This window comes from Armigeres subalbatus, chromosome 3 (assembly GCF_024139115.2).
Source record: "Armigeres subalbatus isolate Guangzhou_Male chromosome 3, GZ_Asu_2, whole genome shotgun sequence".
In the NCBI taxonomy this organism is placed as follows: domain Eukaryota; kingdom Metazoa; phylum Arthropoda; class Insecta; order Diptera; family Culicidae; genus Armigeres; species Armigeres subalbatus.
This window is the reverse complement of record NC_085141.1, coordinates 63,482,693-63,502,787: the sequence shown is the minus strand read 5'-3', so window position 1 is coordinate 63,502,787 and position 20,095 is coordinate 63,482,693. Positions and strand designations below refer to the sequence as shown.

Sequence of the window (20,095 nt, the reverse complement as noted above, 5' to 3'; positions counted from 1 at the left end):
TCGATTGAGCTCAGAATTGCAAAAAGGTCAGTTGGTATGATTAATTATTTTAGAGCGTCTTAGGGGTAATGCTACAAGGTTAAAAGACTATTATTCTTCCATTTACTTCCACTATTCACCACTATTCAGTTGGTATGTTACAGAGCAATTTCATAGAAGATTGTATGATGAGTAAATAAACTCTTATATAGTTTCCGGCTGATTCGATTCGATCAATAAATCCAAAATACACAATCTAGCTCCTAATAAATCAGCCGTAAACTAAGAAAAAGTTCATTTAATCATCACAATCTTCTGTGAAATTGTTCTGCAACATACCAACTGCCCTTTTTGCGAATCTGAGCTCAATCGAGCATTCAGAACAAATTTCCAGATCGAATGAGTGACGGAGGTGCATTTTCCTATATATTTGGGCTGAAATCCCCATACAAACTTTAAATCAAATGCGCCAGCTTATGCAACAAGCGATTGAGCTGAAATTTTGAGAGATTGATTTTCTCACCAAAAGACACAATCCTTGGGGGTGACCCGTGGAATTCGACAACTTTTTTTTCTCCCCATACTAAGCTGTCCAGCCAGTCTTTTGTCCCATGTTTCTTTTAGTTTACACCCAACCAGCGGATGGCAGATTTTAATACAGTTCTGCATAAGAACCTTACAGAAACTGTATAATAATTGAGCATATACAATTTTTGGAAGATTTTAATACAATCGTTGTATTGAAATTATACAGATTTGTTTTATTTTAATACAATTTGTGTATAAAAACCTTACAGATTTGTATATGGCACGTTTTTATATAATAATTGTAAGAACTGTTTTTTGGGTGTACGTTGTTTCTTTACAAAAATCGAATTATTTTACAGCAGAATTCATGTCTTATATTTCTACAAAGATGTTATATACACATTATTTAAAAGCTTTTTCCCCTTCAAGAAAACTCTGTTCAAGGTATCGTGCGACGGGAAACCAGTAAAGACTTTGCAACCTGAACCGAGGCCAGAATCAATGAAGCAACTTGAGAACTCAACGCAAAATCTGAAAAAGGTATTCTACGTGATAAATCGTCAAACAATAAATAAAAATATTCATTTAGTACATTCAGTACTTAGTACTATTCTAGTACTATGAACAAAATAAATCTAATGAAAATACAAAAATGTGTATTACATACAGATTCACAATGCCAAAAACATGTTTTTATATATGGTACCCGAAAAAGTCGCACCCGATTTTATTATTCAAAATCCCGAAATCATGATTTGGATTCATGGTCCTAGAAAAAAAACCGGAATCATGAATTGTGCGCATCCACTATCATGAGCCAAGGTCATGATTCCCAGAATTCAAATCATGATTTGGGGAGCAGTGACTCATGATATCATGATTCCGATTCATGGTTCTCTCATGACAGAATAATTGGTAACGCTTCGGATGCGTTACGGGAGCATGAATCATGATATCATGAGCTCAAATCATGGTGTATTTTCATAAAGGGAAAATACACTAGGCTCATGATATCATGAGTCGTTTTTACCACTTTTGGGAGCGGGTTTGTACCCGTGCGCAACTATTGGAACACCCACGACTTTCACCCTACGATACAGATGACCATTAACAGGGAAATAAAAACTGCTTATTGTTTTTTTGGCTAAGACGCGCTCGATCTTTTTTATAAAATTGTATCCCAGTCTTATCATATGCACATCAGATTATCAAAATTGTATATTTTAATCGCTTTGATCTGTTTTCTGAGTACGATCAACTGTTAACCAAACGCTCGTTTGTCATCGTCTTTGGTCTTCAGTGGCTTCCGAATCTTAGCCAAGAACAGTGGAATCTCCCGCGTTTTGTCGACTACCATCACCAAGAAAGGTTCGTCGCACTTGAAATCCATGTCGTCGTACGTGTTCAGGCTGAGGGGAATAATGGTGACCCTGCTGACCGCGGTGGCAGTCGTTCCCTTCTCGTCAACACTGAGAAAAGCATCCTGTTTGACGTCTCCCACTCGGGTTTGCGCTTTCGATAGCTTTGGCAGTGGGCTATCATCCTCAAATATTTCTTTAATGCCGAGCTGCAATAAAATTATAAAAAAGTAATAAGCATAGAAACCTACTAATACGAGAAAATATACCTTCTTCAGCGGTTGGACTAATGAAACTGAACTCTGGATGGTAAATCGTGGCATTTTAAGGTGAATCTTTATCGGGTTGTGATTACGGCGGAGTACTCTGAATATCTCTTGGAGATGACTTCCGTTAGTTTGGCTCAGCATTTCGTCCAGTTGGTGGCGCATCTTTGGAAGGAGAACAATCATCGACAGCTCGTCGCCATCGTAGGGCAGCTCGACCCAACGTAACCCTTTCTCGGGATCGGAGTAAATGTCGAAGTTGATCTCACCAAAGCGAAGCTTATTCGTTTGGGACATCATGTGGACGGACATTTTTTTATTTTTCATCGATTCGAATTGACCCCGTCTATTTGTTTCAGTTTCATTAAACTTGTATAACCAGGTTCCCTTGAAATAGATAGCATTTACCAGTAGCATTGCCATGTCCGGAGAGATGCCTTCTGTAAGTTAAGCAAATGTTTAAGTTTTATTCGAAAATTGCAAAATTGTTACTAGCCTTACGTTCTGAAATTACTTGTGGAATGTTTCCTCTAGTTTTCGTACTCGCCCATTCGTTCACGGTGCGCGCGGCTTGTGCCGTATCAGAGAAATCAATGTCAATCATTTTAATGTTATTCCGTTTGGCATCGTCACGGAATTCATCTAACAGCTTCATACTTTTCGCTTTGAAAAACGCCGATGCAATATCCAGTTTGTTTGCAGTGGAGTCCTTATTGGCCGCGGAAGTTAGGGCATCCACAAGGGAGGCCGCTTCATTTCCGTTCAACTTTAAACCTTTGATCATTTCCATCCGGGCCTTCTCAGAGCACGCCTCAGTCAGTTGCGCTAGCAGCACTTGCGGTGACAGAGGACTTACGATAAAATTATCGTCTGGGTTTTTGGGATCAGCGGCTTGAAATAGATCAAGCGCAAATTGCATTGCTTTTCCAGCAGGATCATTCGATGAATCCAGATCGTGCTCATAGTTGCATCGATCATTCAAGCCAATGTAATAGTGTTGGTGATCCATGCAAACCTTCGCCCCAGGTTGTGAAGGTAGATATTTTTCGATGTCTTGCTCACAGGTTTCCCGTTGGAGTTCGAACTGATTGCACAGGCATGCCCAATGGTCCATTTGGGGACTGGCAGGAATGTTCATAGCTTCACAGTTCCGTGAATCGAAAAACTCGTTATCAGCCGGTGTTGGAGTGGTGGATGGTTGAAGGGAGCGATTTCTCTGAGTCAGATTGTTCCGATTTCTCTGGCCGGCTGTTAACATCAAACTAGCTAAAATATATGAAGATAAAATAAAAATATTTGAAACAAATTTAACGACCGTCATTATGATGATTGATTTGTCTATCGGCTTTAACGGTCGGTCCTACTCAAAGCATGAAGGAGTAGATAATTGAAAGTAATTTATTTGAAAATCAGCAGATAGAAAGCTGTTCGCTAGGACGCGAACAAGTATGAAGCGTCAAGGCATAGAGACCATCTATTGAGCCCCGAGCAGGAGCGACGACTTCAATGACAGAAATTGGTATGAACTAGCCTTGGATAAGAGATAAAATACCAAAAAATAATACCAAAAATTTATATGCAAAATACTTTAGACATAACATGCTTAGGTATTTCAGTACCAAACGAATAATAATTTGTGATACGTTTGGTATTGTAATAACAGAGTATGTTATGTCTAAATTTTTGGTATTATTTTTTGGTATTTTACCATTTTATGCAAGGCTAGCTTATAACAGAGTATGGTATCAATAACAGGAAGAGGTATTGTTGAGTTAATTTCTCCTGCTCGGGACAGCACAACAATCGAAGCGGGAATCTTCTTGTCTAACGCCCTGGTTTGTAGATAAAGCCGATAGACAAATCAATAAAATATTAACATGTGAAATGAACACGCTACTTCACGATGCATTATTCCTATTAGAACTAAGCTGGACTCTAAACTTGCTCTTATGAACACATTTTAGGTTTCCGAGCCTCTTGAAAGGAGCTTTCCGAGCCTCTTGAAGTCGGAGTATCTTGAATAGACGCTTTTGAGCATTGCAAACTTTTTGAATGGCCGAATGGAGAAGACTCTTATATACCGCACAGGCCACTTCGGCCTTAGTCTGAATAAATAAAATAAATAAACTTTTTGAATGGCGGCTTTCGAGCCACTTAAGAGGAGGCTTCGGAATATCTTGAATGGACGCTTCCAAGACTTTTAAAATAAGAATTCCGAGCCTCTTAATGGGAAACCACTTGAAAGGAGGCTTTCGAAGCTCTTGGAAGGAGATTTCCGAGCCATTTTAAAAGATTTTTCCGAGCCTTTTAAGAGAAGGCTTCCAAGCTACTTTAAAAGAGGTTTCTGGGCATCTTGAAAAGGGGCTAACGAGCCTTTTGAATGGTGGCTTTCGAGCAACTTAAAAGGACGCTTCTGAGGTTTTCGAAAGTATGGTTTTAAGCCTCTTGAATGAAGAATTCCGAGCCTCTTTAAGGGAGGGCTTCCAAGCCTCTTGAAAGGAGACTTCTGAGCTTCTTGAAAGGAGGTTTACGAACCTCTTGGAATGAGGCCCTCGAGCCTTCCGAGACTTTGAAAAGAGCTTTCCAAACATTTTAAATAAAGGAGAAAATAAAAACAAACCTCAAGGAAAAAAACTTAAAAGAAGGCTGCACAGCCTCTGAAAAGTAGGCTTCCGAGCATTTTTTCTTTTTAATCTTTCGTTTATTTTGGAGACTCAATTGCCGTGAAGCGTTACGGAGCCGAAATCAAGTTTAACAATTTATTTTTTAAATCTTATACATAATGTTAGTTTTGGGGAACCGAAAGACTCGCGGTTTGGTCGAGGTAAGGGAATACAATAATATAGTAGGAAAGGAAGGGAATTTGGGGTGCTTAAGTAATTAGGTTGCTAATGTTCATATAGTTGACATTCTTGGCGATGTTTCACATCTGTAACAGGACAAACATTTTTTTGGGAGACAACAATGAGAGGAAGACATACGAAAGGGGTTAACGACAGACATTGAAATGGACAACAAGAGGAAGACATTCGATATGGGGAACGACAGACAAGGGGGTGGGTAGACTAAGATCACAATCTTTTATCAGCAACTTTCACAAATTGGTGGACGAGGGACATGTATTCGAGATCAAGGCCCGCCAACACTTCCCTAATAGGCTTTGGTTGTTTTCCTCGGACCCGGAGATGTTCAGTTAATGCAGATCTGGGGCTGCGATTCTCCTCGCACGCCCACACAACATGATCAATGTCCTGATAATCCTCGCCGCAAACACAGAGATTGCTTTCCGAGAGCCCCACTCTAAAAAGATGTGCATTTATAGTGTAGTGATAGGACATTAGACGACACATGGTTCGAATGAAGTCTCGTCCTATATTCAATTTTTTGAACCATGGACGCTTCGACACCTGCGGGCGAATTGAATACAGCCATCTACCCAGCTCCCCATTTGTTCATTTCTGCTGCCAGCTGATCAAGGTTTCCTGACGAACTAATGAGAAAAATTCATCGAAGGTGATTTGCCGATCGTAAATATCACCCACCTTAGCCAAAGAGTCCGCTTTCTCATTTCCCGGGATCGAGCAATGAGAAAGGACCCAAGCCATGGTGATTGTGAATGACCGTTTTGATAAAGCACTTAAAGCTTTCCGTAACCCGGTTAGAAGATACGCTGAGTGCTTTACAGGTTTCATTGGCCGAACAGCCTCCAAGGTACTTAGACTGTCGGTGAAGATAAAGAAATGGTCAGGAGGTAGAGATGCAATATGCTCAAGTGAATAGTGTACAGCAGCTAGCTCAGCGGTATACACGGAACAACGCTCTTTCAGCTTAAAGTAGGCGCTATGAAAAACGTTAAAAACACCGAAACCAGTGGAGTCATCCATTTTTGACCCATCTGTAAAAAAGCTTCTCTCCTCACTGGCGTGCCCGCATTTGCTTGCAAATAATGGAGGTATGACCTCCGCACACAGAAAGTCTGGTATTCCTTGAACCTCCTGCTTCATGGACAGATCAAAAGTAACAGAGGAACTGTAAGAGTCTAAGAAATTAGCACGATTGGTGTCAACCGAAGATGGGCTTACCTCCAGCGTCATATACCAGTGGTAAATACTCATGAATCGAGATTGAGGATTTTGTTCGAGCAGCTTCTCGAAGTTGTTAATGACCAATGTATTGAGAACCTCACAGCGGATGAGGATCCGGAACGATAATTCCGCGAAACGGTCTGTCAGAGGCAGTACTCCCGCAAGTACTTCCAGACTCATCGTATGAGTCGAACTCATACAACCCAACGCTATACGGAGACAGCGGTACTGAATCCGTTGAAGCTGCAGCATGTGTGTTTTAGCCGCGAACTAGAAGCATAAACTACCGTATTCGAGAACCGACAGAATGGTTGTTCGGTACAACGTGATAAGATCTTCGGGATGCGCTCCCCACCAAGTTCCCGTTATCGTTCGCATGAAGTTGATTATTTTCTGGCATTTTTGTACCAGATACACAATGTGCTTCCCAAAAGTACGTTTCGAGTCGAACCAGACCCCGAGGTATTAAGAAGACATGCTATGAGTGATTGCCCTACCCATCAGTTGGAGTGGGAACTTTGCCGGCTTATGTTTTTTTTTAAAGACAACCATCTCAGTTTTCTCCGGAGAGAATGCGATACCCAGCTTTAAAGCCCAAGTAGACAAATTGTCCAGAGTATCTTGCAACGGTCCTTGCAGATCAACTGCGGTTGGCCCCGAAACGGATACAACACAATCATCTGCAAGTTGTCTTAACGAGCAATTTGGCATGAGACATTCATCAATGTCTCTGACGTAAAAATTGTAAAGAAGGGGGCTTAAACATTAGCCCTGAGGCAGACCCATGTAGCTAATTCGTGAAGTTGCCGAGTTACCATGAGAAAAACTCATACGCTTCTCTGACAACAAATTGTACAAATAGTTGCTCAAAATTGGTGAAAGTCCTCACTCGTGGAGTTTGTCGGATAAGACATCGACGCAAACTGAATCAAAAGCCCCCTTAATGTCCATAAACACTGAGCCCATTTGCTCTTTTTTAGCGAAGGTATGCTGAAGGTATTTCTGAAGAAAGCAACGAAAGACAGTCGTTCGTTCCCTTACCCCTGCGGAAACCAAATTGTGTATCTGACAACAAACCATTCGATTCAATCCATTCGTCTAGCCTGAAGAGAATCATCTTCTCCAACAGCTTCCTAAGACAGGACTACATCGCGATGGGGCGAATTGCAATCCGACGCGGGTTTTCCAGGATTTTAGATGGTTATCACCCTCACTTGCCTCCAATCATCCGGAACAATGTTGCACTCCAATAACTGGTTGAACAAGCTCAATAGGTGCCTCTTCGCGACTTCTGGGAGGTTTTTGAGAAAATTGAACCTTATTCTATGCATCCCTGGAGCAGAATTGTTACATGACAGGAGAGCAAGCGAGAATTCAATCATCGAAAAGGGCCGATCCATATCATCCCTGTCAGCAAAAGCATTATGTCACACTTGCTTCAACGGCACCGAATCCAGACAAACTTTTTTTGTAAAATCGAGTTTTCATCGCGACGAGCTTTCACGATCTTCGTTTACGGACGACGCGTTGCGCATTCTTCCCCCAACGGTCCACAGAGTTTTCATTGAGGTCTCGCGCGATAAACCTTCAACAAAAGTGCGCCAAAATCCACGTTTCTACACTTTCACCAGCTTCTTGAACTGGATTTCGAGCGCGATGTACCGTTTGTGAAGAACGATCGATCCATGTTTCCGAAATTCCTTAAACGCGTTGGATTTCTCACGATAGAGCTGTGTGCACGCAGTGTCCCACCACGGACTATGTGGTTTCCTACGAACCGAAGCTCCTGGCACCGGACAGCGTTGTCCATGGAGAGCGCTGTCAATAACCAACTGAGATAGAAACTGGTACTCTTCCCGCTGTGGAAGTGTTTGTATCGACTGTAGGCCATCAATGATGGCCTCCCCATATTTCCCCCAATCGATGTGCTTTGTGAGGTCATATGAGAGGTCGATAGAAGTGGATTGATTATGTCCATTGGAAATTGAAACTTCGATCGGCAAATGATCACTACCATGGGGATCTTGGAACACCTTCCAAGTACAGTCCAATGATAAATGAGCTCGAACAAATGGAAAGATCTAGACGGCTATCTCTTGTTGGAGGAGCCACTCGTGTAACTTCTCCTGTATTCAAAATTGTCATATTGAAGTCGTCGCAGAGGTCGTATATCATTGATGAACGGTTGTCGTCGTACAGTTCCCCCAGCCTGTTCCGTGGGAGTTAAAATCTCCCAAGAGCAACCGTGGCTCGGGCATAACCGAGCAGATGTGCGAGAGATCTCTACGAGATATCGCGGTGTTTGGAGGAAGATATGTTGAGGCGATACTGAGGTCTTTTCCTCGGATAGCCACCTGACATGCGATAGCTTCGGTGCCTGACATCGGAGCAAAATCGACCCTATAGAAGGAGTGCTGTTTTTTGATCCTTAAAAGCACCCCTTCATATGAATTTGCCCGATAGCGGCAAATGATGTTAAAATCTGGAAAATGAAAGTCTACATCTGGTGTTAGCCATGTTTTACATAAAGCAAAAACATCGCATTGTAATTTGTTAACTAAAAATTTAAAAATTTCTAATTTTGGAAGAATACTTCGACAGTTCCACTGTAGAATCGAAATCATATGAGCTTTATCGACGAAATTAGTCATCGAAGGATACGAATGACTCGAGGAGGGGCATTTTTGAAGCCAGTTGCTTCAGGAGAGGAGTCAGTATAGGAAGAACAGTTTTGAACATGTTCTTAACGGGGTCGGAAGCATCGAAGATGTTGAGAATGAGCTCCACGATGCCAGAAATTGTGAACATTGGAGCGGTCGGAGATTGTTGTGCTCGCTCTCTATGCTCTCTTTCTGGCTGAGAAATCGCAAAAATTGGGGCATCTGGGATTTTAGATGTCCCCGGAAGCGGTGGAAACTTTCGTTCATCCTGATGAGAAACCACAAAAGTTGAACGTTTTTGAGTTCCACCTGCGTTTGATTTCGCCATGTTGGAATGGGGTTCACTTTGAGGCTGTTTTCCAAGCTTTTTCGAGGGACGCTGGCTTTGTTTTACTCGTTTCCTCATTGAGCCTTTGAAAACAAAGGCCCCATTCCCATTTCCAATTTCAGAGTCAGAGCTACCTTGATCGTCCAAATGAAGAGACCAGTAGATGGTGTCAGAAACAACCGGCGAAGCGGCCTTTCGCAGCATCTCGGCGTAGCTTCGACGAGACCGCTGATAAAGAGACCGTTTCTGGAGAATTCACAGCTGTATGTACGTCGGACAAGCTTCAAGACCATGTGGAGGGCCTTCGTTGCAATAGACACATTTCAGTGCTGTCTTGCACGCGCCACCCACATGCTTCTCTCCGCATGATGCACAGCGAGGTTTATTGCAGCAGTACTGAGCGGTGTGGCCCAGCTGCTTGCAATTTACACAATTCATCACCTTCGGTACAAACAACCGAACAGGTAGTCGAAGTTTGCCAATCACTACATAGTCAGGGAGCGCGGACCCGGAAAAGGTGACGCAGAAAGAATCAGACGGAGAATAAACCCGCTTCTCTCCCTCCTGCGACACCGAATACATTTGTTTGCAATCCAGTATCGCAACAGGAGGCAAAGAAGCATTCTTGAAACGACCGAAACCTTGTTTCAAATCGTCGCATGTCATACTGCCCTCCGTCACCACCCCCGCGATCTCGCACGCTGCTGACGGTAAGTAAACTCTATATTCGAGAGTGAAAAGCTCACAGGTGGCAATCTCGTTGGCTTGTTTGCGATCACTGACCGTAACATGGAGCTTACTGGACCCGACCATGTCAATGGTCATGACAGACGAAAATCGCTTTTCCAGACCTCTGCTGATCTGACTAACATTCAAGCGTTTGCCTTTGGGTCGGAAAATACAACATATGGCCCATTAGAGTCTGGAGGGTAAGCCTTGAGGCGGAGGGTCGTGAGGGGAGAAGTACCATTATTCACTGGACTTGTGGTGGTAGTTTTGCTGATTTCCATTCTACTCTGGGATGGAATACCAGAATGCAATAAAGGGTCATTGGATAGGGAATTTTACGAACTTCCACCGCCTTTGCCTTCGTGCATTGCGGAGACCAAGCGTCCCGCTGCAGCGAGGCACACACACTTATTTATAAAACACTTATCACAGGGAGCGTATAAAAAATAACGCAAAAATAATTATTTATCTAACAGCGTGGGGTGGGGGTGGAAGATACGAAAACTAACTACAGACTATAATAACTTATCGATAAAGATGGTAAAGATTAGGGAGACAACAAGGGGAAATTTCAAACACTTAGCTTTCTACTGCTGTTTCGACGGCTGCTTACGCACTAGACGATAGCACATGGTACGACGCCCGAGGCGTATGTGTTGGTCCTTTTCTCACCAACCGCACATTGCGAACGGATGGCTTGAGCTGCACTGGTGGCGATGATCCGATCGACGTTTGCTGCTGTCTACCTGCACACCACGGAAGACGACGGCGTGCGGGGACAGCGATGAAGCGATGCAGCTTGGCTTGCGCTTGACTGATGCGCACGATGACGCTAACTTTGCGAAAACTTAATTAACGGATACTTTATTGCTTCGCAAATAAGCTCCGCTTCCTTCTCACAGCTAAGAGAGATCCTTCACTTGACGCAAACGGTAAAAACTCGAAAACACGACGAGGAAAAAACCGAACAAGGTTTGACTGTAAGACACATCATGCGCACATCAAACCATGATTGACCTTGAACCGGTACTCGGTAAATCCATTTACCGGTTCTGATCAGTTCGAATATGGCCCAGGAAGTACACAAATACCATATAATGCCATAACTTTTGAAATCATGAAGTTTGTTGTATCACATGATGGGTTTTATCTATTTCCCAAGATTTACCTTTGAGCCGGTACTTGGTCAATCTGTCTACCGGTTCTAATCGGTTCAAATACGATCCAGGAAATACACAACTACCATAGAATGCCATAACTTTTGAAATCATAAAGTTTGATGTGCCGCATGATGGGTTTTACTTATGTCCCAAGATTGACCTTTGAACCGGTACTAGATAAATATGTATACCGGTTCCAATTGGATCAAATACGATCGAAGAAGTACACAACTACCATAGAATGACTTAACTTTTGAACTCATGAAGTTTTTTGTGCCGCATGATGGTGTTTATTTATTTTAAAAAACTTACCCTTGAATCGGTACTCGGTAAATTCGTTTCCGGTTCCAATCGGTTCAAATGTCAAGTAGAAACGGGAAGTAGAAACTCCTGGAATGGAACAGCTATTGAAGATATCCAGTTTGACTCAATGGATCAAATAGGACATGAACCAGTTTTAAAAAGAGCCCTTAGGTTAGGCGTATAGACCTCAAGGCCTATACTCCAGGGAATTCTTGGATGATTTAGAACAAAACACATGTAGAAGGCAAATGTTGAAGATGCAAAACAGCTACTTAGTTCTTTGAGTTTCTAAAAGTGTCTTCTTATAGGTTTACTTTTGAATGCCAATAATGCTTAAAATTCTTTCTACGTTACGTGCCGCAAAAAGGAGGACAAAGTGACCTATAAATAAGTGCTGTAAAAAGCGGGTTGAGTATGGCTGCTAGCATCAGGACACTCTTCGGGAGGGGCAAAGAAGAAGTCGCACCTCTGCTAGCTATCCGCGATACAAGCACCGATATGGCAAAAATCCCACGGCACATCGCATGCTTTACTCCACCCCTCTACGGTATCCAATTCCTTCGGTGGGGTTTGAATCCACGACCCCAGTTTGCTGGACAGGCGCTTTCCCTACTAAGCTACAAAGTTCCTCCGTCGTTCTCCACAGCTGAGCGGGTACTGATGACTGAGCGGTACGAATTCCCAACACTAGGTACATAATCGAACTCTCGCAATTGTTTTTTCTTTTAATTTTGAAAAACCTGTTGATTTTTTTTTATTCATTCGATAGAACACCTTTTTCTGAACTACAACATATTTTTTTCACAATCATATACCCTAGGGTCCTTCCTTAGCCATGCGGTAAGATGCGGGCAATTATCTTCCTTGAATTTCCGCCTAGTTAACACCAAAACACTCAAAAACACGAGTACTCGCGATGCATCGACAAGTCGCTTCAATGCAGAATTTAACGAAAAGTTGTTGAAATGGAAAAAATGGCCAAATTTGCAATTTTCGACAAAAATCGCTGCAATCTTCTGTTTCTACGGATAAGTCCTTCTACACGTTACGTTGTATCAATTAATTTAGGTTTAGTTTATAATTAATGTATTGGCGTATGTCGGAACGGTTCATTTGAACCAATGGAAAAATCACAACTGCCAGAGGCAATTGCAATGTATTAATTAGTAATAAATAAAAATGTACCATAGAAAATAAGGATGATAAAGTTAATCAAACACGGAACACTTAGTCTAAGAGATAAATGCATGTATTTGATAATTAACAAATAAAACTATATAAAAAATTGCGTTACAGAATATCTCCTCCATTTTTACCAGATAATAGCTAATTTGACAATTATCAATCGGTAGACATATCAAAAGATCATATCTGCCATAGGTTTTTAAAGACTGGTACTGGTACGTTTATCTTTTATTCCAATCTTGATAGTGCAATATCCCAGTGGAAATAGTTTCCCAATTAAACCATCCAACTAATCCATCCCGCCACTTTAACTGTGTTTCCATAATATTTCATTTGGTTAGTATAAGTGATCCTCGACAGCAATAGAGGTCACAAGAGAGCCATTGATAAGCTTCTATTGAAAAAATAAATCCCACCGTGGGGATTCCCACAGTTTCAGATCTGCTGAATGGAGGAACCGATTTCAGATTTAGCAATATTAAATATAGTGCTGTCCAATGAGAGCTTGAAGTAGCTCGAAGTTTCTCCCTGTCCTGCTCATGCCCATTTGTTTACAAAAAAGAACGAGCAGGACGGGAACAACTTCGAGCTACTTCGAGCTGCTCATTGGGCAGCACTTATGTTTGCATGCTGTTCATGTTTTTTTCAAACATCTGTGTACCGCCGGGCGAAACTTCTTTTGACTCCAGGCTTTGTTTTTTTTAAATATTTTCTAATAATTCCTTACGAAAAAAATCATTTAATGATCAAATTAAAAAAAAGAGAGTTACTATCAAGCTATCAAGAAGAAACCAGAATAAGGATGTTGGATTTTTTGCTTCAAAATATCAAAATGTCCAAAGTAGCCCACAATTTTTAAATAGAAGCCCTGCACCTAAAATATATATGCAGTACCTTCTTTTCAGAAGATCACAGTGAGAAATGACGTGATGTTAATTTTTTGAATGACCACAATTATTTTGTATTTGCTTAAGGTATATTCTTCTATTTTATCAGATAATTATATTATTTATAATCGGATCACTTCAAAGACCAGGGATTTTAAAGGTCAACACTATTTTCGAAACTTTATCATAGCAGCACAAATCAGATTAAACGGAATATTTTTTTCCATCTTTAAAGAAGATACATTGATAAACTTTAGATTTAAATACGTACTATGTACTAAGGGAAGATCCATAAAGTACGTCACGCAAAAATCGGTGATTTTCAACCCCCCCTCCCCCCTTCGTCACACTTTTTGTAATACACCTCTAAAATTTTTGTATGGATCGTCACGCTGCTCTGAACCCCCCCTCCCCCCTAGAGGCGTGACGTACTTTGTGGACGGCCCCTAATAAATACCCCAAGGAACACGTGTGACATGGTTACAGAAAGTTAAAACATTCGCCAAGGGATGGACAGACAAGACTATTTGAATGCATAGCTCATAGATTATATTATTACATTCTGGAATTCTCATATATAATACGAGCTTGCACTTATTTCAACTAATTACGACAGTCAACTGTAAGGTTATCGTTAGATGCGTTGTTTGCAGTAGAAAAAAAGTATGACATAGATTCCATGATTGGAGAAATATTCTGTTGATCAAACACTGAACTAAATTAGGCACTCCTGATCTATTATGTATGCAATCTATAGGAGAAAGTCCATTAAATTGAATAATAATTCTAAATCTAAGTATATGGAACCCGGCATCATCACGGTGATTCCCCACAGAACAATAACAACCTATTGGGGAAACCCATCTTTCATGCTGAGAATCTCCGTCACACAACATTGACGCGCCATGTAACCGTAACCCTTCTTACCACTCAAAACCACCAACAGCTTCATTTTCGTCATTTCGGTGCCTCTTGCACTTTGTTTCTCTGCAGCTTATATCTTTGAGCGAAAAATAGTTTCCCGGTGGTTCCGCCACCGATAAGTTAACAACTAAAACTGATCCCCCTGAGGGCGATCTTAATCTTCCGGACGACGCGACGCACACTTTGCATCAGGGTCTACGAATAAAAACAACTGATCGCGAACACGGCATTCAGTGCACTGGCTGGATGACTAATCGCCAGCAGCTTGGTCAGCCTGATCGCACGTTAGAAGTGTGCGTATTCTGAGGCAAACAAGTTGGTCAGAAACAGTGACCGATGTGCATGTCTCACGATCTTTTAAATTGTTTGAGTTGTTCATTTGTGAGAAAGAATGACGCTGTTGACGTCGGACAAATATGCTTGTACACTAGGTGTGGATGTTCTGTATAGAAGTGCGTTATCAAATGAAGAATATAGCTTGGTAGCAGTGTATTTATTAAATTGAAACCTGTTGTAACGATCATTTGTTTCAGGTTGAATTACCATCAGATGTAGACAAGCCATGCATTCTATTCTACGTAATCGATGTCAACAAAATCGGCTTCGCACCATTAGATTACGACCGCACCATTAGACGACGGACTAATGGAAAAACCCGATTGTTCGAAAATTGGACCGAACCTCACCTTCTCGTGCGTCAATCTTTACTAGCGGGTCCGTCTTCTCATTATTGCACTTTTATGAGCATTCAAATTCAACAATAAGGCATTCTAATTAACATCGCGCTAACACTGACACCTCTTCATGAGCGGCAATATCTACCTAGCTGACCCATTCCTTCAAGAGTAAATCTGAGATTCCAAGATCTGAATGTTGCAAAATATGAACACACCAAAAGCCAATCGAAATTCATTTGAAATTACCTGGGTAGGACAATCAGAGCATTGTTCATCCATGATCTTGTTAAATAGATATCAACTAGATAACAATGGTACTATCATACTCTATGACAAATATTTAGTAATATCATACGTCAAAAAAGTTTTTAATTCTATAAGAATATCATTCAAATGCTTAAAAATTTTATCTTCCCGTATTTTCATGGTCCTGGATCACTCACGCCGTAAATCCAGAAATTAGAATATTATACGTATTCAGCCAGAGATCGACTGGTGAATTATTCAAAGGTTGAAAATCTCAACTTGGAAAATTAGAAATGAATTCAAATGATTGGTTTGTTTATCGGCTTTATCGGTCAGTCCTAATCAAAGTTTGAGGGACTAGATAATCGAAAGATAATTTAAAATTAGATTGAAAGCCGTTCGCTACGGCGCGAACAAGTTTGAAGCGACAGAATGTGAAAGGGAGCCATGGTCCATGGAGACTGAACAGCACACAAACTAAGCGAGAATCTTCTTGTCTAACGTCCTGGGGTGGCATTGTGCATCTCGAATCGAATCACTCGATTCATACGTTTTTGCATTCGTTTCGAAAAAATTGCGGCATTATGTATTTCGTTCGACTTCATTCAGTCGCAGTACAAGATTTCGAATGGTGTTGTACTAGCTCAATCGAGTATGTTCTGTCAAATAAAATGTAAACAGAGAGAATGAGAGATAGCTGTCTCCGTGTTTAGTATGCCCACTGGAGAGACAACCTTCAGCGCATGACGAATATGAGTAAACAGAGAGAATACGAGTAATTTCATCTGCGTGTAGCATGCAGATGATAGATGGATGATGGAAAGGCATCCTTCAGGGCATGAGTTGGCAGTTAATTTATAAACAAGCAAATTGTGCTCAGTGACTATACAAAGCAATATTATTTATTGAGCAACATTATGCCGATACGATATGTTTTGTAAATTAAGATATTGTTACGACACCAATTATAAATTTTATGTTTATTCGAGTTTATGCCACAGATCCAATTTTGAACTAAATAATTTAAAGCCAAAGAAGGCTTCGAAAATAAATTACTTTGATGTTTCCATGTGTTTTAGCTAAATGTACTTGGGTCATCTCTTGTGAGTTTTTTCTTTATCTAACTCAACTGTTTTTACGTAGATTTTGGAATATACACGTTTTCACAAAGATTTTCCCCATAGATTTTTCACGCGGTTAATCGAAATCGTCAATAAATACGTGAACACTGAATAAAAGATTTAAGTTAAAGTCGTTTTTACGCGGATTTCGGGATAATTAGAGATTGCATGTTGTCTGGAAAGTATAGAAGTAGATAAACTAATGACATTCTCTCCTTCAAGATACATTAATGAAATATTTTATTCTCTTTCCGTAGAGAAATAATAACAAATATAAAAAAAAACTTTCAGCAAGAAATGACTCTCGAACAACATTCGAAAGCTATAAAGGTGACGAGTGTTTTTCATTCGACTTGAGTCGTTTTTCAGTGTGCTATCGAGTCTCCATAATGCCAAAACATCTCGTTATTCTTGTACCTCCTCGAGCATACTCGAACGATGAGTCGTTTTCGAGATCGAATCAAAACCCGTAATGCCAAACATGTTCGACTCGATAGAATTACGTTCGAATCGAGATGCACAATGCCACCCCTGGTTGTGGACGGCTTGGTTAGTATTAAGGAGTCCATCGTGTCAAGACAGACAGAAAGATCCAGGTAACGATCTCCTCTCATGTGCTGTTCTGTTTTATATTCCATTATATTTATCGGCGGGTTTATGTGGAATTTACACTGCCCCTCATGGAGGTGTGTCCATGTTGTGACGTGTACTGCCAGTCATCCCATTTCGATCTAATTGGATAGAACTTCATTTTTTTTTTGTAATTTCGCATGTTATTATTTGGGGGCATTTCAAGCATTATTTATTTATTTATTTAGGAGCCGGGCAAACTGCTTTTGCTGAATTAATTGATATATTGATGTAACATTGTAACAGATCGGTCGACAAACACCTGAGATATGACCGTTTCCGTGAAATCCGCGAAACCGGCTCTGAGCAAAGAGACCAGAGTTATAAGTGGTTATAGGAAACTAGCAAATGGTGTGTGGCGCAGACGCATGAAACATGAGCTGTATCAAATATACACAGAAGAAAATATTGTGAATCGTATAAAATACGGCAGACTTCAGTGGACTGGTCACTTAGTGTGAATGTCAGAATAAAGAATAGCAAAAACAATACTCAACAGAGAACCAGATAGGGGCCGGCGACTTCGTAGAAGGCCACACACGCTGGCTGCACGCGGTGGAATCGGACCTGGGGACCTGAACGTTCGGGGAAACTGAAGGAACATCGCCCAAGACCGACGATTATGGAGCTCTACAATACGCCAGACATAGGTGTATCGACGCTGTAGCCAACCAGGTATCCAGGTAGGTAACAATGCAAATATCCTGATGTAAGGGAAAATGATCTAAAATGCTCCCATGGGAAAACAAGAGCCCACGTTAATTGTTTACACTGCATTTCGAAGCGAATGTGTCCCTTAGCCATGTCTGAGAGGTTCGCGCCAGTCCGAAAAACGTCGGTGGTGGCAGCGGACGTATGTTCTAAATTTGATCAGAAGAAACGTAAGGTACACCGGGGCAAGTTGAAATGCGGGGTAAGTTGAAACGGAAGCTGTAATTTAGATAGGAAGTGACCGAATGCACTGATTATTTTTTTCAACAAACTACTCCCCTAAACGCACCTTCTGACTGTCATTCCCGGAAGATTGCAGCTTTCAAAACCAATTCCTGCCATTGTTTATGTCTCGTCCTTTGCAAAATTCAAACCAACTATTTGACGTGCCAATTCGCGAAGTCGAAGCAAATTCTGCTCTTCCCTCCTATGGGAAATCCTATTGGTATCTGTCAGAGTTTGAGTGAAACATGGCCGCCATCTCCTCTTCTCTGTTGCTCTACTGTAAAAACCCATAAAGAACTGTCATTGTTTGTGTGGAGAATTTTGCTTCGACTTCGCGAATGAAACAGGTCTTAAAACGAGGTTTGGAAGAGATTTTTCTTAAAATTTTCACGGTAGGTAATCATTCAATGTTGAATAAGCATAATGATTATAAAAAAATCGATGAAAGATTCGTTTTAATTTTTGTATTTTGGTTGTTTGATATTGCTCCGCATGTTCAACTAATCGGGGCAAATAGAAATGCGTGGTGCGGGGCAAGTTGAAACAACAATTCAAAACGTCACCCTCGCAATTAAAAGTAATATTTTTTCCAGAATTCAACATGGTCCGTAAATACATACATTCGGAAAACATAAATTTATAAAAACATGCAAACTTCTGAAAATAAATGTAATAAATTTCCGCCCATTCCGTCATGAATGCAACTCTCCTACAATCTCCACTACAATGAAAAGGGGTCATGTTTAAACTGCAGTTTTGAGATTCTTAATCTAGGGTAAAGGATGTATTTTAGACCACCCTTACGGGAGCTCTTATTTTGGACCACCAAGAGGAATTTGCACTCAGTGGTCCAAAATATGAGCCGTCGAACTGGTGGTCCAAAATACCTCCCTTACCCTACTGAGCACTGACTCTCAGAAAAATAAAACATGGAGTATGTAAACATTTCGTTAACTCCACCTTTCACTTCCCCAGCTGCCTATTTCTCTAATCGAAGAGTTTATGAGAGATGCTGGCTTGTTAATTAAATAATTTGTATTTATGAAGAAGCCACAACCGAATTAATCAAGTGTACAATATACAAGTGAACCAAATAATGAACCATCCTGAATAGTAATCCGAGTGGTCACCAGTAGGAGGAAATCAATTTGATAAATTTTCAGCGTAGTGCGTACTCTAGAATTTGGTCTCTGAAAATTCGCTTGTGACTTTGTTGTACACTGCCCTTATTCGTCCCATGTCATTTTCTCCGACTTGAATAATTTGCCGTTGATTTTTTCAAACTTTCACGATACTCAAGCCAAGCGTTTGTCGGCCGATCTGTGACATCAGTGTTGTATATCTGAAACAAAGTTAGTACACTTTTCATATCGAACTTGAATTTTTCTCGAGTACAGGCAACTTACCCAACTACGGAATTAGTGCGCTGGATTCGCTTAAAAATGCGCTGAACAACGCATCTATTAGTTTGAGAGATGAAACTTCGGAAGAATGTTTAATTCGGAAGTCCCGACTTACCCTCAAATAATCCGTCCGGATTATAGGCTCCCCCAGACCTTAGTGATTTCATCGCCGCGTGTTTAGGGGAATCTTATCTCTGGCATTTCGCGGTAAGAATGTATAATATTATTGTATTTATCGATACCTTTACTTATCGATATCGGGCTTACTTTTTAAAATGGTATTTTTCACGCAATACTAAATGCAAAATTAAAGGGTGACTGTTTTTTGAAATTTCTGTCACGTTTTCCTTCGTTTGCGCAAAAATAGGAATCAGGTTCGGCTGATTTTTCATTGAATTTTCATGGAGAAAAAAATGTTTTTGCGTTTTAAAATTTTATTTCTTTTATTCGAGTGTTACAAATTACGAAGTGCGCGAAGAGGCTTTTGCAATTTATATACAGAGATGTGTTTAGATTAAAAGTGTGCGGCTAATATCAGGTTGTATCCCGGAAGAGGAAGTGTAATTCAATGATAAAAGTGGCAAGATTTAGCGTTGAAAACGGATTAATAACATGAGATGGTGCTCTGTTGCTGCAAATCACTATTGGATCGAAATCAAGAGGGTATTTTTCAGCATTATTTATTATATG

At 40.7% G+C, this 20,095-nt stretch overlaps 1 protein-coding gene across 1 annotated transcript; it reads right to left on the bottom strand.

Moving 5' to 3' along the window:
• Positions 1-1,636: 1,636 nt before the first annotated feature.
• Positions 1,637-14,649, bottom strand: LOC134227324 (leukocyte elastase inhibitor-like). The gene is made up of 4 exons (XM_062708711.1): positions 14,396-14,649; positions 2,633-3,397; positions 2,135-2,571; positions 1,637-2,074 (listed from the first exon to the last, which is right to left on the bottom strand). Exons 1-4 carry the CDS (start codon positions 14,427-14,429, stop codon positions 1,769-1,771), a joined length of 1,542 nt encoding a protein of 513 aa, XP_062564695.1. The 5' UTR covers positions 14,430-14,649; the 3' UTR covers positions 1,637-1,768.
• Positions 14,650-20,095: the final 5,446 nt, after the last annotated feature.

Bases quoted from the DNA above. Each gene is read 5' to 3' on its own strand.
- LOC134227324 (XM_062708711.1), bottom strand. From the start codon at position 14,429: ATGACGAAAATGAAGCTGTTGGTGGTTTTGAGTG. The intron at 2,572-2,632 runs GTAAGGCTAGTA...CTTAACTTACAG, and splicing joins TCCACAAGTAATTTCAGAAC to AAGGCATCTCTCCGGACATG. The intron at 2,075-2,134 runs GTATATTTTCTC...ATTTTATTGCAG, and splicing joins TAGTCCAACCGCTGAAGAAG to CTCGGCATTAAAGAAATATT.